This window comes from Microchirus variegatus, assembly GCF_963457635.1.
Source record: "Microchirus variegatus genome assembly, chromosome: 23".
NCBI lineage: Eukaryota > Metazoa > Chordata > Actinopteri > Pleuronectiformes > Soleidae > Microchirus > Microchirus variegatus.
In genome coordinates, this window is record NC_139824.1 from 9,940,795 (window position 1) to 9,964,318 (window position 23,524).

The window sequence follows — 23,524 nt, forward strand, 5'->3', positions numbered from 1 at the left end:
CTATTTATAGGTCACATTAAGATTTTATTTTATTTATTTATTTTAGTAGGAATATAAAGTAGCAATAATCCTGCAGAAGTCACAAAATAGACGAATAGATGTTTTTCTTTTCTTTTTGTTCATAAAAATAAAAAATATTTCCAAATTTCAATCTGATTTTTAACATTTTGAGTGCTTTTTGCTCAAGTGTGTTATTATAGTTGGTGAAAATGACTATTTTTTCCCTATTGCAGAGGTTGTGCTGGAAAAAAAGGTTATAAGACATGCTATATTGCACATTCTTATAGCCCAGCTGTGTTTATTGAACGTTTTAACATTGTACAAAAAAAAAATATCACTGTAGACCGCCATGCAATAATAAAGCATACATTTTAATCTTAACCAGTGCCAGGACATTGGGATATCAGCCTTTTTCTGAATTGATTTTCAATAAATTTTGATCTATCGTGGCAACAGAAACCAGAAGAGCTCCAGCTTTTAAAAAAACATGTTCAGTATGACTGTGAGCTAGAGAGAGACGGATAAGATGTTGTTCTGTAGCTAATTAAAACTTCCCCAGTCTTACTGTGTTTATCAGCGATGAACAGGATTAACACTGTTGTCCCGTGAAGTGAGCACTAGGTTGAGGTTTGTTCCAACACCATCTGTCACTTTGGCTTCAGAGCCCTTTTCTTTCCCTTCTATGTTGTGCACTCGTGTTGTCTTTCTCGCGCTGATTTAAAAAGATGGTGGTTGTATGGAAACAGCTTTCATGTGTGGTCGTGCATGAGATTTGCCCCTGTTTTAAATAATTATGCAATTGACAACAGAACCGATCCAGCTTGATGATGATAGACGTTTTATTGTGTTAAAAGTTTCTAATCTTTTTTAAGTTACGTATAGAAGGCACTTACAAAAACCAAGTTAAATTACAAATGCTGTTAATATAGCCATTAAATGGCTGATTTAAAACAAAATAAAATTAAAAAAAATGACGCAAGACAAAATTAAAGACATGAAATGACAGCACCATTGGCACCTGTTGAACAGTACGTTCCAAATAAGATTTAGCATAATTTCAATCTACAGTACATTAGAAACAATATTCATTTGTTATCAGTGTAATAATGCCCAAGCTATGCTTTAAAGTGTAACTTCAGTCATCGAGATAAAAAGATTTAAAACCCACAGTTTTATATTTATTTTAAAAGTTGTTGTTTTTTTTCCAACATTAGCCAAAGATTTATATTTATTTACATATTAGGCTTTGTATTTGGACCTCTGTGCAGGTCTTGGTACATCTCTACCAGGCGAGTGGCTTCTCTCTGTCCTGACAGCAAAGCACCATGGGTAGTGGAATAGTATTTTCTGTGCGTGGCCTCTCCGGCAAACAGGACCTGCAGAGGCTGAGGATGGAGAAGGTGGAGGTGAAGAGAAAATGAGTGCAGAGCTCTAAAATCAGACTCCCATCATTTCAGCTTGACATGTTTTAGGCCTCTTGTGCAAAAGTAGTTTCTATTTCTATCACTGATTCCCTTGTTAGTGCTCTTTCCAGAGGGCTTAGCGTGTCTGTTTGACAAGGCCGTCAGCAGAGAGGGGGTCATGCTGCTCCTTCAGCAGTGATCTTCCACCCACACCCCCGTTCTCTCCTTCACCCAGATGGCATCAGGTTTCATGGTCTGGGCCTTCATTAGCCTTCTGACACCAGCTGTATTTGTCTGGCATGTGCTAGGATGTGACATGGAAGTGATGACACTGCCACATTAGCCAGATGCTCTCAAGAGTTTCCGCAGGGGGGATTGTAAACAACTAAATGTACGACTCGTGAACTTGAAACTGTAATGTGTCATTTTAACATAACACACATTCCTATGATACACACAGGAAGTGATGCAAATTATCTCGAGACAGATATTTTTGAATAATAATAACAATAATCAAGACAAGTTTAAGCCGTCAGCTATCGGTTTTACACGCTGTTTTTCTTTGTTGAGACAAACTCTGATACCACAAAACAAGGTCACAGCTTGTCCTTATCCTTAAAATGTGATAACAGTTCACATTATTTATTTATTTAGCCTTTATTTATACCAGTTTTCTCATTGAGACACAGGGTCTCGTTCTGCTAAAGCACCTTTCAGATACAACCTAGCATTATAAACAAGGCTAGTTAATGACAGGGCTACTAACAGTGTTTTTAACATTATCCAATCCAATCCGACTTTATTTATACTGTAAAACACTTTAAAAACAACAGCAGTACTGTAATAATGTAATAATAATATTTCATATAGTCATACCGGAGCCTTGGTGCTGTTGGCATAAGGCAGTGGCATGGCCAGTCTCTCACAGTCCTCGCCGCTGGAGCCCACCCTGGTGAAGGAGTAGGAGCCCTGAATGTACGGATTACTGCCCCACGACGAGCGCAGGACACGGCAGGGCTTTGGAATGTCAGGGTTCCCTGAGGATGAACGGAAACAAGAGAGAGCAAGTGAATATGGAGGGGAAAGACGTAATGACCATCACAGATCTGGTCTGAAAAAGTCATTCCACTGCAGACCAGAATCGAGCCACTTCCATCAAAGAATGCAGCAGCGTTGGCTGAGGCCTTTTATTTAGGACGTCCTATCTGTCAAGACTAATCAACTCACAGGCCTCTGGCACCAGCCGGACTATATGCAATTAAGCAACAGCTGAGCAGATTAAACCGCAATGACCTAAATGAGAAGATTGTGTGTGTGTGTGTGTACATTGGGAGACCAATTGCCTCATCTGTTGACAAGAAAGTGTACTCATACCATGACCTATTTCTGAGCCTTTTCTGTACTTTAAAGGCTCTGTACCAAGTAATAATCTATAACCTTTCATTAATTGGAAGTCAGGAGAAAAAAAAATTAAGATTGAGCAATGGAAATGGGCTCTCCGTCACCTCTAAAGCTAAACCACTCCTATTGCTCAGTGATGCCTCTGTGGCGTGAACTGTTGCTGCTCAATGGACAGGAAAACAGACACCTGAGTCATTCAGCTGCGTAATCTGTCGGGGCCCTTTTTTTTTTCCTTCCATGAAAAAGCCACTGACGTCACAGCCGAAGCTTCTGTCATTTCCTTTAACAGAGCCACAATGACCAATTGTTGGGTCATAATTCGTATGACTCAGTCAGGCTCGGTCTATTATGTTACCTTTAGGTTACTCATTCTTTATGACAGATTAACCAGAAGAGAAACATGGAAGTTGGCATTTCCTGTCATACAAAATCTACATCAGGAATACAAGGCATAGTAAGGCATTTCCCTGTATAATAGTAATAGACACAGTATCTTGTGTCCTTGGTTCTGCAGGCAAAACCTCTTAAAGATGATTTTTGACATTTCAAAAGGTTTCCCTGACCTGTAAAGCGCCTCAGCAGCTCAGTGCAGGTCTCCGCCACTGTTTCGTCATCGCAGCGCTCCATGTACAGCGCCTCTTGCCCGCAGATCCAGCCGCTCAGCATGTGGCCATAGCGCTCGGGTGGGTAGAGGACGTCAAAGCTGCAGATCTTCTTGTACCACAGGTCCTCGGGGTAAACGGGCTGCTCCAGCTGAGCCTCGTCCTCCCACACAAACTGAATACTGTTGCACTCGGGGCTCCAGAAGGGCTCTTCGAACTCTAGGAATATCTTATCGGTCGTGCTGATGCCCAGCTTCTCAATGGCGAGCACCTTGTCCTCTGGTAGAGATGGGGAGAACATGGCTTCATGGTTCTGCTTCAGTACGCCCAGAGAGGCCGTCATGATCACGTGGTCGGCCATGATCCACTCCTCATCTTCGCACTCCAGGAAAATGGGGCTACGTAGTTTCACAGGGTCCTGTCGAGGCTGGCAGCGGTGGTTGGTTTCATTGTGGTTGTTGTCCTGGATGGTGTCGTGGCTCTTGTCGATCACCTCCTGGCGCTGGGCTGAGAAGTTCCAGTGGATGCAGCGGATGGGTTTGCTAAGGCAGATAGTGCTGGAGGGGATGTCGAGGGCCAGGAGCTCCACGATCTTCATAAAACCTTCTGGAATGACGTGATGTGCACCAGGGATCTCTGTCCACTCGCCAAACTCACTCAAAGACACCTCATCCATACTGGGAGAGCTGCTTTCACAGCTCTCCACCTGAAACGAGAAGCAAGCATTTATTATTTATTTCTGTGAGTTATTAAAAGGCTGCCTCATTAGCTGCTGATGCAGAATGATCGCAGACCCCCGGATTGCCAAAGGGCTTCTCTCTTTTCTGGTGCATTTAAAAGCTGTGTGCGTGTGCGTGTGTTGGGATCGTCGCTCAAATAACATGAATATATTATTAAGCTACTGGCACTGAATTACATCAGACAAAATGTAATGATGAGAGCACATCATGATTTGCTTGCTCTGGTGTGTGTGTGTGCCTGTGCAGTAATGGGTGGTTTGTGCGCGTTAGATAGGAGAGCTAATCCTGTAAATGTGTGAATTACATCAGAGAGATTTTTATACAGAACCATCTCTTCAAGAAAAACGGTGTCACCCTCTGAATACCCACGATGCAAACAACAACCGCTTTGACAGTTGTTATTTAAAGAGAAACACTCTCAAACACTCTGCTTGTGTCACACGCTCAGACAGACATCAATAGTTTACCACCTTAACAATGTATAGAGTGTATTTCTGATTTATTTAATGTCATATTTATTGAAAAAAAGTGTTTTCCTTAAAAAATAAGGACATTTCTAAGTGACCCCAAACTTTTGAACGGTAGTGTATGTGGAGAGTAGACACAAACACACACCTTGAGGTATTGTTGAAGCATGGACAGCTTGAGCTTCTTGGTGCTCTCAGAATCATCAGGATCCATGGTGATCCTTTTGCGCACCACGTCTCGCGTAAAGACGCCAACACTGTTCTGGCTCTCGGCGCAAACTGGCTTCCCATTCTGGAAGAACTCCTGAGTCAGCTCGTACACCTAAAGTGCGGGGGGGGGGGGGTTAATAAGAGGTGAGATTCAAAAGAATGGGGAAGGATGTAAAGAAAGTAGAGGGAAGAAAGAAAGAGGAAACAAAGAAACCAGTTTAGTTCAGTACAGAGCAGATTATGACCGGCATCGGATGGGGTCAAATGCACAGTGGAGAAACACCTCAGGCAGGGTTACACATTAACTAGAAATAAGCACTTTGTGATTGTTTTTGTCTCTGTTAAAGGTGTACTATGTAATAAATCTAAAGGAACTGGCCATAAAATCCTCCTAATATGTCACAGGGACTCAGGAATAATGTTCATATAACAAACATACAACAACAACCGTACAGACAAAATATTCGCATTAAAAATATATATTTTGCAGACTGCAAATCAAACAACACATGTGGCGCCACCTACGGCCGTCTACCAATCATTGCAGTCAGTAGAGTGTCAGCTGCCGAGCAACCACGGGTTGCCAGTTACATCTGAGCTACAATGGCGTAAAAAACGAAACCTAAAAGACATCGGTATTTTGAATTTGCGTGTAGTAACCGTTTTTGGCCACATTCTTATATATGGCGCCTTTAACCCGTCAAGTTTGAGTTCCAAGTATCATATGTAAGTGTAAAGGACTATGCATGATTATGAAAATTGGGGGACATATATGTATGTGTAGTTAAATTGCAGTAACCTTTTCAAATTATAGTTGACATATCACTCATCTTTAATGTAACTGGGAGTATTATGTCATAATTAGCCTGTGATTTTGTTGGCATTAGAACCAAAAGTGTGAGTTTAATTTCCCCCTATTTAGCTATTCTGAGTAAATCATTTGTCAAGCTAACGCTGAAGCATAATCTATAACATTCATGGTTAGTTTATGGAAAACCCTGCACTAAGATGAGTGCAGCCCACAGAACAATGAGTCATCTTCATGTGATGCTGCTGCTAAGAAGATACTCAAGGTGAAAAGGAATCAAGAGACAAACATGTTTCTCATCACTCTACAGTGTGATCCTCACTTATCAGTCAGATCTGGGTGAAATGCTGGAGATGGCACTTTGGAGGCGTTCCAATTATGTCATTATGTTTATTTAAATATCCCAAAGTAGCAATTTTCCCGTCAGCGTAGGTGGGGTCATTGTGGACCAGTGGGTCACAGCAAACACACAGAAAACATACAAGTGCATGGGATAAAAAAAACAAAAAAACATTATGCCTTCTGTGTGTGTGTTTTTTTACCTTTGCTGTGACTGATTTTCCAGATGTGACCCAGTTAAATGATAGTGGGCTGCTACAGAGTATTAAGAAGAGAAGCGGAATAATAAAATGCGCCATAGCTTGTTAAAATCAGCATGCTTTGGTGGTCATTTCACTGGACCACTGCGAGGCTGAGGATTTATTTAATAACACTGCCACAGATATAAGCAGAGGTTTGGTGGTGGGAAAAAAAATCACCCCCTCAGCATATCGTATTCAGCTCTTGAAAAAGCTTCAAGGTTGGAAAAACACACATCTTTCCACACTGTGTGACAGCATCATATATATTCTTTATTAGGTTGACACTGTGTTCCAGCTGTGACCATGCCCCTGTGTGTGTGTGTGTTATATCACGTGTGATCATGTGTGTGTCCCCTCACCTCATTGTACAGGTCGCTGAACTCCTCCACCAGGTCCTTGGGGATCCTCTTGCCGACGTTGGTCTGGTAGTGAGACACGCCGTTCTTCGTGTACAGGCTGATGCGTCCCACGCTCCTCTCCTCGTCCGTGGTGTCCTCCAGCAGCCCGTTGTCCTCCGCCAGGTGGTACACTGGGTTCCCAATGGCTCCATGGATCCACGTGGCTCCAAGTTCCAAAGTTGCATTTCCTACAAAACACAAGTCAGTGTGAGTTTGAAAAGTGTCTTTGAATGAAACAGTGGAGTGTGTTTTGCAAATGTTACAAACATACTGTAATGATTATTATGTTATCAAGGGGCCTGAAACATGGCTTTATAATTAAAAGCAAATTAGAAATGGTTGTTTAGAACAGGAAACAATTTATATGTCACGGAACTGTACTTTTTGACTTTTGTTTGGCAAAATGTAACAAAACCTTTCTCTTTGAAAGTGAGGCAGGGCAAAAATATTTTATAAAGCAGTTTTCACACAAACATATACATAATAAATATAATGCATTACAATTAAAAAGAGCAGTTACAATCAGAATAAATTAGGTTAAAACTGCAACAAAAACAAAAAAGGTGGAGCATGAACAAAAGTGTTAATAATAAAAAAAATATGTACATTCAAAACAACAAAATAAAAGTTAATTAATCAATTTACAGGTGTCAAATTATGTGACATAAGGGGAAAAAAATACTATTTACAAAATGTCAAACCACAAAAGAAATAGCCCCATCTAGTCCCACTCGACTTAAAAATAAATTAATAACATTAATAATAAATAATACTTTTTTAATGTTTCCTTATCTGGACACATCTGGATTATGTTGGATGAAAATGTCGTTTTTGTTCATTTGTGTGTGTGTGATAGCGGCGTGTGCTCCCTATTGTGTCTCTGTATGTGGGTGTGTCCGTCACATAGACCACTCCCCCCCGATCTCAGAGGTCTTAGAGGGTATTATTTAGTACAGTGTTTAGGAAGCATTCATTCAAACTTAAGCGGGCACAGATCCACTCACCTTGCTGAACACTTAGAACCCGACCGCCAATGTGGTCTGACGCCTCTAGAACAGTGACATCCGTGAAGCCGTTTTTCAGCAGGACCTTAGTTGCAGCAAGGCCGGCCAAGCCAGCGCCGATCACTACTATTCGAGGCTGCCGGTGAGTGCGTAGGCCGCTACTAAGAGGATCATCAGTGCTCTCTGACGAAATTTCACAACTTTGCATGCCGTCCAAGCTCCTCTTTGATAGACTCTGGGGGAACAGATTCAAAATTGAACGTCAAAAGATGGGCATTTATGCAACCGGACATTACAGTGAAGACAAAACAATAGTTTTTTGTTTAAATGACCTATAGATGACCTGAAAACCTAGAAAAAAAAAATTATTACAAAAATATATAAAAGTTTTATTTTGAATACAAATCATTATTTCTAATCTTGTCAATGTCTCGGCTATATTTTCTATTAATTTTGCAGCTCTTTTGATGAAAGTGTGACTTTCAATGGAAAACACCAAAAAAATTGTATTGGTGACCCCAAACTTTTGAACGGTAGTGTATATATACTATGTATATACCTTATTTCAAGACTGTGTGCCCATTGTGTTTGTATAATCCAGTGAATATGCTATAATATGCTGCCTTTGGTAGAAATAAGGTCACAGTAACATCACAGTTCTTTTGTTGTCCATCTCACCTGTTTGTATTCCTTAATCAGCTCCTAATATTAACACTGGCACATTTCCATTCTTCTCTGCCAGACTGCTTCTATGCCTTTCCAGCTTTACTCATCTTTTTTTTTTTTCTTCCTACGTGTGTCCATTTAAAAATTATGCCCACCTCTTTTTCACATGCGCCTGGTTTTGCTGCTTTCCTGTTGCTACTCAGTGCCCCACACGTCCTGACATCGCCAATGTCTTGTTCCTGAACTGTGAATGGATTATTGCGAGTAACACGTTCTACAAAGAGGTGCTTCTGTTCGACTTAAATGTGTTTTTTAATGCTATTTAATGTGGGAACACCGCAAATTACACAAACCGTTTATCATGGCTCAAGTGCGTTTGGTACAACATGTACAGATCTGTTTATTAGATGCTGGTGTTTCTCTAAAGATGATCCACATTCTGTGATCTGAGCACAACGTAGAATTTATTCCTATCAGTGAAAAGACTGTGCAAAAGAAGGGGGGGCGAGTCTGTTTTATGGCACTTTCTCGTATTACAATGAAACTGTTCAGCAACAAAATACCAGAAAGAGTGAGGACTGCACAAGTGACCCTGTTACTCTGGTAAACAAAGCTGCTTGCTGTGAATGTATGGACAGCTGTGTGTAAAAACAACACAGTGGGTGTCCTTTCAGAGGATGTTGCTGGTAATCCAATAGAAAGATGTAAAAACAGGCAGTTTTTCCGCGTACTGTTATAACACTTTTTTGACAGACTTTATTGTGAAATCAATGTGTTTTTTTTCCCAGTCGAGGCAACGATATCAACAACAGCGATTTCTTGCCGTTTCGCACATACATGGATATACAGTACATACTCCCCGCTTTGTTACCACAGCAACACTGAGCACAGTGTGTTGGTACAGTGTAAAGAATACACACTGAGATCACACATAAATAAATGAGTGGCCCTTAATATCGAACCATATGTGTAACACATCGTTTCAGTCGTATACAGTATGTCACAACTCGCTTTTTTAACCTTCAACTTTGACATCTTGGCATCTCGATTTCCTGATCGACAACCGTGTGTGCAAAGAGGCTGTGATGTTGATGCACAGGTGTTTCTGTCAAACAAAAACACACTTCTTTGTTTCAATTTCAGTGACCACTCGCTCCCCGACACAGATGTGGGTTAAACCCACTAATCTGGGTTCAGTGCACAGCATCTGACCTGACTATGTGACCACTGTGTTAAATGTGGGTCAGGGCCTGTGAGGGTTTATTGAACAGACGTTTCTATTGGAAACACGCAATACGTAATTTGATCTATTATTATTATGTCTTGTTTATATCAACTTCACTTACTTCGTTTTAGCCTTTTATCTTGCTGTACTGCACAAGCATCTGTGTGTTTCCATCATCCTGATGGTGTAGTCACACTCTGCTGCTTAAACCACAGTTTTACACTGAACGACTTTTTGTACAGGCCAAATAAAGCCAGGGTTTCATTTCCAGTTCCTTCTGAAGCTGAAGCTATTGCTTTGTAATAAATCTGCTACTTTACTCACAAAGAAAAGACGCCAAACAACTCATCAGTTGGATTCCTAGAAACTCACAGCTGTGACATTGGCTTATGTGAATAGACTCATTCTTTAAAATGTAAATACAAGAGTGCTGTTGGGCAAAGCTGGTCTCATGTATTTATTTTTGGCAAGATACAATATTAATAGCAGAATCACCTCTAGGATGGTTGTAAAATTATACCCATTATAATGTTACACAAACACACCTTGGGCTAAATGGCCTTCCTGTGACTATTGTGCGTTCAGGCAGTGCTTTGGAGTCCGATACATGTTCAGCTGCTTTTTAAAAAAAAAATATAAAAGGATGGCACAAATATTTTTCACTGAGCACTTTCAGTATTTTCAGTGCTGTGCAACTGTAACTCTTTTATATTCTGCCGCTGCTAAAGAACGGGGTCACAAGAGGACACAACAACAACATATCTGACAAAAGGAGGATGGACACCACAGGTCGTATTGTTTACTTTAATATTCACTATTGAATATTGAATACGATGATATGTTTGATTATTTATTCAAGCAAAGCCATTGGAATGAATGAATGGCTGCCTGATTTCACACTTTTCTAAGTGTGTATGACATATTTAGTAAATAGTGCAGTGTCAAAGAAGCTTTTAATACACAAGTTATTTGCATTGGCATCATCCGGTTGGGTGTGCACATTCATGTCCATAAATTTGTATCTGATTTCTCTATCATCACATGTAAAGTGTGAGTCTCCTGCCCATAGATTTTTCATGCAATGCAAATGCCTCTTATCTCTGAGTAGCGCTTGCATTTTGGGGATTGTATTAATGCTTCAAATTGGTCTTCAACTTAAATTAATGTTAAAAAAAACAAACAGATTTATATGATACTGACACGTGATTGCAAGGGTGTCAGTTTAGTCATGCTTTCTGAAAGTGGCGTGTGGTTGTGTGGCACAACGTTAACAATACCTGCTGGTACAGGATGACCAAGTAGGTGTGTTAAGTCACATGTACAGTACGTGTGTCTGTGTGTGTAATAGGCTGTGACGACATATTTTGATTCAAACCTGTCTGAAGATATTTTGTCCTTATGAGGACATTTTGGCTGGTCCTCAAACCATAAACTGTATATATAAAATTGCGGCCTCCTTGCTGGAGGCAATCCAAAAGGAGCAATATATTAAATAGCCACCAAGGGGTGACTCCACTGGTTGCAAAAGGAAAACTTGATTTAGTTAATAATTCTTCAATAAGGCATGATGAAAGAAATAATAGAGCACATTTAAATGACACCAGTGGGATTGACAGCTGTCATTGTCCAGTGGGAATGCCCCTGAATTTACAGTTGCAGCTTTAAAAGGTTAGGATTAGGCATGTAGTTAAGTTTAGTTAGATTAGGCTTATGGGCTAGGGATTATGTCTATGAGTCTATGAGTGAGTATTAGTCATGTTGTGGGAACCTAAATCTGTTTACATTTCACATTAAGTTGCCTTGTCTTCCTTATGGGGACAAAAATCAAGTAATTACATGATGATTTGTAGGGGGAAGACATGTCGTATGGTTAGAATGATGTTAGGGTTTGGCCAGTAGTAGTTATTGGTTAAGGTTTGAGTAAGTAAACCAATGGATGTAATGGATCAATCTAATGTCCTCTGAAGTCCTCACAATCTGTCACCCCTTAAAATGGCTTTTGGAGGGTTAAGACCTGGTTTTAGGGTTCAAATTGGGTTTGGGTTAGGATTAGGTACTTAGTTGTGATGGTTGGGGTTAGGGTAAGGGGCTAGGGAATGTCAATGAGTGTCCTCACTATGCTGCACAAACGTGTGTGTATGTCATTATCACTACTTTTATTTGCTTCTTAGACCATAGACAGTTCTTTACAGCCACGTCTACACACTCACATCTACATCAGTCTGATATAAGTGTCAGTATGATAATAAGTAAACAAAGTGTTATTTTATACCTAATTTTAACTCTTATATACTTAACCAGGTCCTCAGAAATGAGGTTCTGCGTCATTAGGACCAGGTTTTGGTCTGCATAACGACTACTGGTTCTGACAAAGAGTTGACAAATACAGGTGCACACACTCAGACGTGCATAAATAATACTGGACACCGCACTTGATGGTGAAGAAATCATATTATTATAATAAATAACAGTAGAGTAAAGTAATACACAGCATACTTGTTGTCACAAAATCACTATTATTCATTTACATATCGCAATCCATACGAAACAACGAATTACATGATGTTAAAGCCTTAAAGTGTAAAAAAAATAAAATGTTGTACACTTACTGTACATGATCCACAATGAATTTATGACTGAAAACTGTAGATCGTAGATACAAATGTATGAACACCAGCAAAATGTCAAGACCTTATTAAATTAAGCTTTTATCTGGTTTATCTATATATCTCTTTTTTCTCTCCCACTGATTTTTCCTGTTAAACTTTTTTTTTTCCTCTTTCCACTGACGCCAGTGCTTGCTGATTGAGTGAATTGATGGGTTATTCTTTTTCCTCCTTTTCTTTACAAATGTAAAGTACCTGTGTTGCCACTATACAAATACATTGATTTGATTTACACAACCATTTGACCATTTTATTCACATTCATTAAATTGTAATTAATCAGTCACAGCTGATGGAAAAGGGGTGATGATGTGTAAATATAAATAATTCATCACAAACGTTTAATCTTCATCTTAACAGCTAGCTAAAATAGATTATTTTTATTATTATCATTATTTAACGACCACACTGTGCCAATCTATATGCTGGTAAGCCCAGCTGTAGTAAAAGCCTTAAGTGCCACGTATAAGCTGTGATGCCAAAGTGGCAGCAGTTAGAAACAAAGCAAACTTCACTGACTTACTCTGATTAATTTGTGTTAATGTGGTGGAGACACAACATAACCGTGAAGACCTAGTAAAGCTGAACATAAAACAGTTGTGTTAGTGTTTGTGTTTGTGTGTGTCCCGTTATTCTGTCACACACAGAGACTGAGAGCTACAATACACCAGTGTCACTAACATTTGATCTGACCCATCCACCGGCGCTTTGAATTGAATACACCGCTTGTTTTTGTGCCGTGTGTTTTCCTCTCTCCGTTTACACAAACAACTGCGTGACATTTAACACAGACAGACACAAAACTCCGAGAAATAACCTCTTCTTATAATACGGTGCTGTCTTTTTTTTGGGGGGGGGGGGGGTTAACATTTGAATAAATCTCTGCACCGGCCACGACCACCACCGTGCGTCCCGCTGTTATAAACAATGAGTGCGTTCAATGTGTTTGGAGTAAAGCAGCTGGTTTACCTGACTCTCTTGGTCTTCAGCTTGAGAAAGGAAACCGCAGGACTGCTCCGCTTTCCTTTGTGCCGCTTCTCCCTCAGACCGGCTCTGCTTTGTATTTATGCCTGGAAACCAGAAGCAGCCAGTTTTCCCGTGGCCGCTGCCTCCTCATTGATTATATATGAGCCGCGGTGACGACAAAGACCGGCCCTCCGCTGACTAAGTGCTGCGTAATACACACACACGTTTGCGGAGCATTCGAAGTGAGGACCATCGTAGACATAATACATTCCCAAGCTTCTTATTCTAACTTTAACCATCACAACTGAATGCCTTACCCCAACTGAAATAAACACAATTCTAAACCTTACCCTAAAACCAGGTTGCCGCCCTGAAAAAGCCCCATTACGGAGTGACAGGATTAGCATTATACTAGCCACCTGTCAGGGGTTAGCCAACATTTTTGGCTAGTCCAAAAAAATGTGTGGGGCTAGCTCACTTTCTAATGCTAACCCAAATGTCCTCACAAAAGTGTAATTTACAAGAAAGTGAGGACTAGCCAAAAGTTTTGGGTTAGGGGTTAGTCAAATTTAGGTTAGCTATTATTCTCATCTCACTGCATTAACTTTCATTCATATGGATTAAACTGAACTAAACAAAACCATAATGCCAAACTCTAACCTAAATGCCTAACCCCAACTTAACTAAACAAAATTCTAACCCTAACACTAAAACCAGGTTGCGGCCCTGAAAAAGCCTCATTAAGGAGTGACAGGGTTAACATTATACTAGCCACCTGTTAGGGATTAGCCAATTTTGGCTAGTGAAAAAAAATATGTGGGACTAGCTCACTTACTTTATAATGCTAACCCAAATGTCCTCACTAAGATGTATACATTGTTGGTCCTCATAAAGCCACAAATACAAGAACACACACGCAGGTTTGCGCTGTTATTCTTGTTAGCACACTGCATTGACTTCCATTCATATGGATTAAAATGAACTAAACAAAGCCATATAACCTCTTAATGCCATCTCTAACCTAAATGCTTAACCCCAACTCAACTAAACATAATTCTAACCATAACCCTAAAACCAGGTTGCGGCCTTGAAAAAGCCCCATTAAGGAGTGACAGTGTTAGCATTAAACTAGCCACCTGTTAGGGGTTAGCCAAATTTAGGTTAGCCAAAATGTTTGCACACCAGGTTTTGACCCTGAAAAAGCTCATTTAAGAGGTGACAGGGTTAGCATAAGAAAGTAAGGACTAGCCAAATGTTTTGGGTTAGAGGTTAGCCAAGCTTTCGACAGTGCTGTAGCTAAATACACCAGACTCCTCTGTTAAATATTGAGATTTTAGACATTTCCTTGCTGGATTTTAACTGATCTACAGTTCAGCATTGTCCAGTTTGATTCCTGTGTCGCACGTTAGCGATTGAACACAAACAAAGCAGAAATTCTTTACTTCTTTTACCAATTACTGCCCTCTTCCGAATATCTGTCCAAACATGTCAACCCAGCACAAACAACCTTTGTGTACTGTAACTTGGTTTAATTTTATTTTTGAACCGCATGTTACAAAGGTTGTCCAGTCCTTGTTGTCATTGTTAAGATAAGATCCATACTTATTTCACAGAAATGCTGAAACCATTATACACAATTTAATCTCATCTCATTGGCCAAGATAGAATTATGTATAGCATCTACAATATGTACAATACTTTACGAACAAACGTTAACCCTAACTCCTAAATATCATCAAGGCAGAGCAACTTAAAAATCCTGGGTGTACTCATACATTTTGGTGTGAAAGAAGGTCACTGTGATTGGCTGTTAAGCTCCAGTCAATCAGAGGGTGAGAGGGCACATATAAGAAATAATTAACGAAGCAAATAACACGACTAACTTCTTCTTCTACAGGCATAAGAACAAGGGATGAGGACTTGTCTCTGTGCTAGCGCAAGTCTTTCCATCTGTGTGATGGTTGAGTGACAAGATTAAGAAATGCTTCGGGCCTCCACGTAAGTGCAGAACATTATGTGCTGGGCTCGCTAGCTGCAGACAATGCAATGTGTGTGAGTGCTATTGCAAGCCTTAACCAGTTTTGCAAATAGTTGAGGCTTGTCTGATTTGATGTGCCAATGAATCGTTTAATCGAAAACATCAATCTGTCTATTATCTTTACCGCCTGTGCTGCATGCGTAGGTCACATGCAGGGTGAGCTGGAGCCAATCCCAGCTGACATTGGTCAAGAGGCAAGGTACAACCTGGACAGGTTAATTTATAACACTCTATCATATTTCTTAAGTTGTTGTGTTCGGGCTGTGAAACCATCAACAGAACTGGTAATTCTAGCTACAAAATACATGTAAATACAATGGATTGCAAAGTGTAACATGTACCTTGTTTAGTCACAGTATAAAGAAGCATAAAATAGATAATCACACAAACTGCACCCAATGAGTAAATACTCTTAACTACCTTACTAACTTAATCCTATGAGGGTTTTACGAGACCAATCTTTTGACAAACAGTGCCTCCAATATTGTCAAAAATATGAATCATTACTTTGCATGTAACAAAAATCTAGCTGTTTTTTATAGAACTCAACTTCTCATACATCCTGCATAAGACAGAAAGATATTCACAGAGTTTTCAAAATGACAAGACCTTAGTATTTTAGATTGATGGCACTGCCTTTGGTGCATGTGTTCCATGTGGTTGGACAGGAAAGCATGACCCTGTTTGATTTTGGTGTCTTGACCATTTATCTTCTCCAAAAGGTCATCCCAACTGCTTTGTCTTCAGGTCCAAACTCATAAATCAACAGGAAGTCATGTAGACAATTTGGTGATGTGGTTTGTGCTGGCCAATAATCAGTGAAATTCATCTCACGGGGTTGCCTCCCTTCCTGTTCCTTTGTCTGTGCTTTGTTTTGCGAAGCAAGGCCGTCGGACAATTCATTTGAATTATCAGCATAAAATCGCATCCAAAGCATAACACTTATTTTACAAATTAGATAAAACACAATGTACAGATAAAGAAGTACATCTAAAGGTTTAAATTACATGGAAATTAAGCAAACTGAGTACAATCCTTCATTAGAATTGCCAAATTCTCTTTCCCTGAATTAAGATGACTCTACACGGAACAGAATGATTAGATTCATCATTATTTATTTATAGGTACAAAGTCCACTCAACTCCCTTTTTCCAGACCACTACAGCACAAAATACCACTATAATAAAATCACTTGAAACGCTTTGAATTTGACTCCACTGGTATGAATTGAAGTGATTACACTCATAAGTCAAGAATTAAAGGTCAACTTGAAGACATATTTCTATCATTGACCTGCTGGAGAATGAACTGATTGCAATGATTCTCTTTGATCAGCGGAGCATTGATTTTGTTCAACTCTGGGGGGGAAAAAATGGCTTTAAAACTCCAGATGAATGAACGTCGTTATTGGCTTTAAACACAGTAATGTGATTTAATCAGAGAATGTGATGGTGCGATTTGGCCATAAATGTCTATGTGCCAATGACCTCCACCCCCTCATCAGTCTCCCCTGGAATAATATCATGATAAATTGTTCAGTTAGACAGTAATCAGTGAACTATTTTACATGTTTTGTCCAAAAAGAAACTATACTGGATATATCATGATGATATTCAGGGATTATTTTGATTTGAAGAATACGCTTATAAAAGGTTTATTAAAGCGAGACAATTAAGGCAATCCTTCCTTCCTGTTTGGCTGGGATTATGAACTGACTTTATTTGCAGTATGAAAGACTGCATATCTATTTTAAAGGTGCATTATGTAATAAATCTAAATCAACTGGCCATAAAATCCTCCTAATATGTCACAGAGACTCAGGAATAATGTTCATATAACAAACTGAACTCACCAACAACAACAGTACAGACAAAATATTTGCATTAAAAAAAATATTTTGCAGACTGCAAATCATGTTTATGTTTTGAAATCATGTTTTTGCATGTGGCGCCACCTACCGCCGTCTACCAATCATTGCAGTCAGTAGAGTCTCAGCTGCCGCGCAACCACGGGTCAGTATTTTGAATTTTAATGTAGTAACCGTTTTTGGCCACATTCTTACATATGGCACCTTTAACTGGAAGAGGCATGGACTGAATTGTAAATGCCAGATAAGTGTGTCACTGGTTGTGTATGCATAACTTTGGATTAGATATTATATGTCACTGATATAAGCTTTTACCTTCTGCTGCTTCAATGTGTTACCAAACTGTTTGTAGCTGTACCAAACGTTCTGTGAACAGAATGGCAGAGTTTACCCTTAAGCAGAGCAGGTGATGCCTGACTAACAATCATTACCTGTCCCAGTCATAATATGACTTATATAAGAGTTTCTTTAACTCACACTTCTAGTTTTACCACAGGATTATCGCACACATATAAGCTTCAGGGGCAAAGTTTTATTGCGGCAGGGCCTGCAGTAAGATTAGCGTGCAGGTTCCAAATCAGATCAAGAACAGTTGGCCAGATTAACAACAAGATTAATCAGACACCCTAATAAAACACGAGGTGTTCACAACAATGCTACTGTACAGAGCTCTGCTTTAGCGGTCCTGCTACATGACCTGCTTTGAAGTACACAAGTACTGAAGGGATACAGTCAACCACACAAACTCCACAACACTGTATCTGTGGAAGTGCATTCATAACAGTGTAGATGCACCTGAAGGGAGGAGCAAGACGACCTTTTTCCCGTCATGGAAAAACATTACAAAGTGCCAAGTACTGGACGGATAGGTTTAATCACAAAACACTTTTGATGATGCTGTACTCACAGATGAAAGATGTCCTTCACTCAGCAAATATGAGACGTGCGGTCATTGTGAGAGTAACATAAAGTGCACTCTGCAATCACCGGTGTATCCACCTCGAAATTGAAGAACGTTTTAAAACCTGCACCCAGCGGAGTGGCTAAAACCAGAACTGATTCATCGCTACACCAGTCCAGTTACATTCCTACATGAGACATCAGATTTAGTTTATACAGTTCTGAATGAATACAACAACAAATTTGATTGAAACAGTGTAGATAAGCCATGTAAGCAATTTAAGATAAAAATGTAAAGGCACCACTGGACATCCTGTAGGTCCATATCAACTCTTGTAACTCTTTTATTGGCATATTGAGTTACGCAACCACAAGACCACTGTGTCCTCTATATGCATTGGTCCCCTTGGATCACATGATTCTCTTGCTTAATTATTTTACGGGGTGTTCTCCTGGCGGAGGTGGTGTGATTAGCACGTGAATATGCATGTGCCTGCTGCATAATTAGAGGAATTCTGGCGTGGGACTGTTGGAGCAGTGGGTTTGGCGAGAAAGGCCTCTCTGTCTTGTTGGTCTACCAGGCAACAGAGACCTCACATTGTGAGTCCGTGCAGCGTTGGGTTACTGTATTGTCCATCCTTTTCCCAACCTCCCTTTTCGCTCTCATGCACAGCCACGCAGCAGAGAAGGGGGAAGAAAGTGGCTTTTCATCGACGGGTCAGATGGAGCATGCACGGGGACTCGCTGAAGTCAACTGGCTGCAACTGCCTTACATGGCAGATTCTTGAGAATCAAAAAGCAACCTGTGTGAACCTTACAGAGTGACTCATTAGCTCCGACGCCACCATGAAGCAGTCAAGAGGGTATAAAGCACCAATCACTGTGTAATTATTAACACAGGTTAACCCTTTAAGGTACGCACCAAGAAAAAAGCAAAGGAAAAATTATTTATTTGCATTTTTTATTATTTTATTTTATTTTATTTACTTATGATAACAATAACGACAATCAATATATATATATATATATATATATACATATATATGTATATATATGTATATATATATATATACAAATATATATATAATATATATAATATATTATATATATATATATATATATATATATATATAATATATTATATATATAATATATTATATATATATAATAATATATATATATATATATATATATACATATATATATATATATTATTTATTTTTTAATTAGACCCTACAGTATTTCAGATACAGGCCTCTACCAAACGGTTGAGATGTCTGTTCATAATAAACCTGGTTTGCATAATTCATAAAGTACAACATTCGGAACAAGTCACATTAATTTAGTGTTAGTGAGTTCAGCTTGATGCATTTTTCATTGAGATGTAGTGACTTAAAGTGTGGTCGACCAAATGGTTGAGTAGTACCTTAAAGGGTTAAGCTCTGACATGTATAACTGCCCTTTTTCCTTCCAGTACACAAACACAAGTGGGGAATTGATTTATTAAATGAAGTGTGTCATGGCAAAATGCCACCTTTTAGCTTGTTAGTAGGCGGTTGCTGCTTTAGCACACAGCTAGCTGTAAGCATGTTGAGCACCATTCAGAGTCTGCCTACCATCCATTTAGTTAAAAAATGAAGCTGACAAAATTACCAGCGTGAATTTGATCATGATGTTTTCATGGTTGTCTTATTCTTCTGTGCAGCAGCTTTTTCCCCGGGTATTAGCACAATTCTGATTAAGCCTTTCAGCTCCACACAACTCTCTCTTGTTTCTCAGTATAGCGACGTTTTGTTCTTGTTGTGTCGCCCAGCAACGTTCCTCCACTGTGCACAGGAAGTGATTTGTTTTATGTCACAACTGATGGAGGCAAGGTGGAAGCACAGCAGCAGTGGAATCCATGCTCATTGCGACTATGTGGATAAGGGACTTCCTCTTTCTTTCTCGTCTTTAGTGTTTTACAGCAGCTGGCATCCATATTATAAACCTTAAAAGAGGGGTGTCAAACTCATTCTCACTGAGGGCCACATCAGCATAATGGTTACCCTCAAAGGGCCAGATGTAACTGTCATACAGAATAAATGTAACGAAATGTAACCAAATATAATGTAAAATAAAGGTAACTACTCCGTAACATATTGCTAAATAACTTTCTGTATTTATTACTTATTCAGTTTCACTCGTCGTATGATGATGCATGTACAACGATACACTGCGATCTAGCGACGGTGCCATCACTTTGCGAGTAACACAATCGCCATGCATTGTGGGAAATGTAGTTTACGGTCAACGCACGCCTTAAAGCAGCATAGACCTATTTTAACACACATTTTTAAGACCAATTAATCACTCGCGGGTCACATAAAATGACGTGGCGGGCCAAATCTGGCCCCCGGGCCTTGAGTTTGACACATGTGCCTTAAAACATAGGTCACTTAAGCAGTAAGTAGTTCTTAAACTGACCGACAAGCACATGGATATGGCAAAGAGCAAAAGGTTGTAAATTTAAAGCAAGACAAACACAAAAAAAGAAGTCAGTAGAAGAGAAAATGTTAACGTTCATTCAGATTTGTAATCCAGTATGGACGATTAAAGCAGCTCTTTAGCATCTGGGTATGGATGGGAGGAAGAAAGAGACGAGTAATGACAGGGGTCAACTGCCGTAAAACAACAGTAGAGCGGAGGAAAAACTAAATTTAGCTTTCATCCAGAGGAAGAGATAGATAAAAGGAGGCCTATGAAAGGGAAAAGAAGGGCAGTAAGACAACATTGTGGATAACGACGGCCTTTAAAACACACCAAGAAGTGCGGTTCTGCCCACAAGAAAAAGAAAAGGTTTTGTCTCAATCACAGGTCTTCTCTAAAAAAGTAGATCAAAGGATAAATCCTGAGGTCAGGGGTCCATGACCAAATTCCTTTGAACTAAAGTCGCCCACCTTGGTTACTGTTGCTAAGTAAGCAGGAGAACTCGACACAGTGGTTGCCTAACAACTGAAACCCAAACTTTGTGTCTAGACAGTAAGCTGCAGACTTCATTCAGTCGCTACCACGGTCTGTAGGATGAGTGCTGGACAAGTGTCAGAGGGGGCCGGCTGCGTCGCCTGGTGGGGTTTCAGTCCTGCCCTCGACTTGCTGAGCGCAGGCCCTGCGAGACAACAACAAGAAGAGGAGGTCAACGTTCTGCTGGCAGGCAGCGGAGATCCACGACACATTTTGAAGACCATTGCTGGTTTTCAGAAAGGAAAATGCCTTCATGTGTGGGTGTTAGAAAACAGCATGGAAGTGGTGGCGCGACAGCTGCTGCTCCTCTACCTGGCACTGATGCCCCAAGAAAGCATTGGACTTAATGAGAAGACTGAAGTTTACCTAGAAGTGTTTGGTAACGGCGAGATCCGTTGTCAGACAGAGGAGATACTGAGGCACGCAGCCTCGCAGCTTTCTCTTTGTGTTACCGAGACAATGGAGACAGCCTCGCACCCCTGTCTGAACACAACTCTTCTCAAGTTTAAGGAGCGGGATCAGCTGGCCATTATATTCAAGTCATGGATGCGACCTCAGTTTTCACCGTCTTCGTCTAAGGGCTCTGACCCTGTCCTCATGTCCAAAGCCTGGGACCATCGGGTCAGGCAGCACCTCGGAGCGCGCTACGACGCCAAGAAAGGTTGCTTCGACTGGGATCTTTCAATGAAACTGCACCAGAAAGGGTGCGATGTCATCAACAAACAACAGTATGTGCAGTGGCGGGAACGCGGACTGGCGTTTGAAATGAGGGATGGTGTTTACCAAGTAACCAATCCGAGTTTGTTCTCCTTCAGAGTGTTCAATCAGAGAGGGAGAAGGGTGGCTGCGAGGGGTTACTGGGGAGACATAGTTTCCAGTCCTTATCTTTCGTTTGGCATTGAAAGCGATGACAAGAGCCAACAGAAGACACAAAATGGGCAACATACCAAGACAGCCCAGGATATCTCCTTTGCAAATGTGCAACTGTTGTTCCAGTCACTGTCGGGTAGACAGGGCAGTCTCACCACCTCTCTGTCAAACACAGAGCATCAAAGATCGGTCACCTTGAATGACTTGATGGGTCTCAGTGGGATCTCTGTCACCTTCCTGCCTGTTGACTCGCTTCGCAAACTGCCAGAAAAAAAGAGATACTCCCACTTTTTCGACACCATTTATCTCTCTGTGAGCTGCGTGCACCAGTTGGGCCCGGCCATTCAACAGATTGCAGCGCCCACAGCTGTGGTTGTTATGGAGCTGGCCAAGTACATTTTGGATCTGAACAAAGAGCAAGAAGCAGGCTTCGCTGAGAAAGCGGTGAACATTGCTCTTGAAGCTGGATTTGAACTGTGGCAAGAAGGGAAGACCAATGATGCCCATGCTTTCTTCATACCACGGAAGAGGGCATAACAATGTTTTACTATCTTCACATTAATATCACGTACCTTAAAGGGTTAATCCAAGAAAGCAAATAGCACATTGTGATATCTTAGACATTTTTTTTTACAGATTATTTTCACTTTAAATCTCTTAATTTTGCTGACCCTTCCTCTCTTTCACTCCCTTGTGTTTGCACATCTCTGGTTGCGCAACAGGTAAGCAGCCTGACTGTTCTGTTGTTATACAATAACAAGGAGCCCTGTCACATTGTGTTGTGGTCAAATCCTCCCCCTCCTCGCTGAGAACCAAATGCCCCCCCGACCCCCTCCCCACTCAAGTCTCTTCAGAAAAGCACACGTTAGCTTGCAAGCTGCCTCTGCCACAGCAAGCTGCTTATCTTCATAAGCCCGTGTGGTGATAACAATACAGTCAATACACAGAGGTGTCAAACATAAAGAAACACCCGTCCTCTGCCACTGTTGGTCTCGAGTAGGTTATTAATTCAGGATAAACATGGTTAATCTGAGCGTTAGATCCGTTGCTCAAAAAAAGCTCAGATCTATATATTGGGAACTGGTGCAAAGGCTTAAATGAAGTAGGATTTTATATAGATTTTGATGAATTAATCTGTTTCCTTTAGCATGCATGTGACCATATATGGAGAGACTGTCTTTACTGATATATGTTTATTATTTTATCACCTTTACTGCCATTGCTGTCATCAAACAGTGCATTTCCCCATTGTGTTGTCTACAGTGGCTTGTAGAGTGACCTCTATGAACTGGAGTCCGGTCGGTTTTTCCGTGAAAATGTACAGAATGGGACGTTATGCGCTCTCCTGTATCAAATTAAACATCATTGGCTGAATTATAAAGCCTCCTAATATAAACAAAAGGCCAGTTCCCAGCTCAACAGACTTTTAACAGAAACCCAACAAAAGCAAAAGAAAGAGCTAGAAACCATAACTAAATCTACTCGCAACTTTTGTCATTTTGTTCATTATAAAGCTGGCCTCTTTTTGTCTGGGTGTTTGTTTTACTCAGCATATTCAATTCCCTAGTCTATTTCCACATATCTGCCTGAATCAGCAGCTCGCCAAGCAGTAATCCTGCATGTGCGTGTTTTTTTCCTTAACTCGTACTATCTTGTTTAAAGAAACAGAACAGGGACTGACGGTAAACAATCCAAGTCCAATCCTCTGTAGAG

At 40.3% G+C, this 23,524-nt stretch overlaps 2 protein-coding genes across 2 annotated transcripts; one reads left to right on the forward strand and one right to left on the reverse strand.

Moving 5' to 3' along the window:
* Positions 1–845: 845 nt before the first annotated feature.
* smox (spermine oxidase) lies at positions 846–13,193 on the reverse strand. The gene is made up of 7 exons (XM_083909721.1): positions 13,140–13,193; positions 7,615–7,849; positions 6,572–6,798; positions 4,762–4,935; positions 3,368–4,112; positions 2,280–2,440; positions 846–1,385 (listed from the first exon to the last, which is right to left on the reverse strand). The coding sequence occupies exons 2-7, from the start codon at positions 7,820–7,822 to the stop codon at positions 1,233–1,235; spliced, it is 1,668 nt and encodes a 555-aa protein (XP_083765847.1). The 5' UTR covers positions 7,823–7,849; positions 13,140–13,193; the 3' UTR covers positions 846–1,232.
* A 7,808-nt stretch (positions 13,194–21,001) lies between these two features.
* LOC310943730 (dynein axonemal assembly factor 3-like) lies at positions 21,002–22,348 on the forward strand (the record flags this gene model as incomplete). Its single annotated transcript, XM_083909365.1, has 1 exon — positions 21,002–22,348. The coding sequence occupies one exon, from the start codon at positions 21,002–21,004 to the stop codon at positions 22,346–22,348; it is 1,347 nt and encodes a 448-aa protein (XP_083765491.1).
* Between the last annotated feature and the right edge of the window lie 1,176 nt (positions 22,349–23,524).

Coding starts and splice junctions, on each gene's coding strand:
- smox (XM_083909721.1), bottom strand. CDS start 7,822: ATGCAAAGTTGTGAAATTTCGTCAGAGAGCACTGATGATCCTCTTAGT. Junction 4,936..6,571: donor TCAGCGACCTGTACAATGAG/GTGAGGGGACAC, acceptor CCCGCACTTTAG/GTGTACGAGCTGACTCAGGA. Junction 4,113..4,761: donor TGCTTCAACAATACCTCAAG/GTGTGTGTTTGT, acceptor TTCTCGTTTCAG/GTGGAGAGCTGTGAAAGCAG.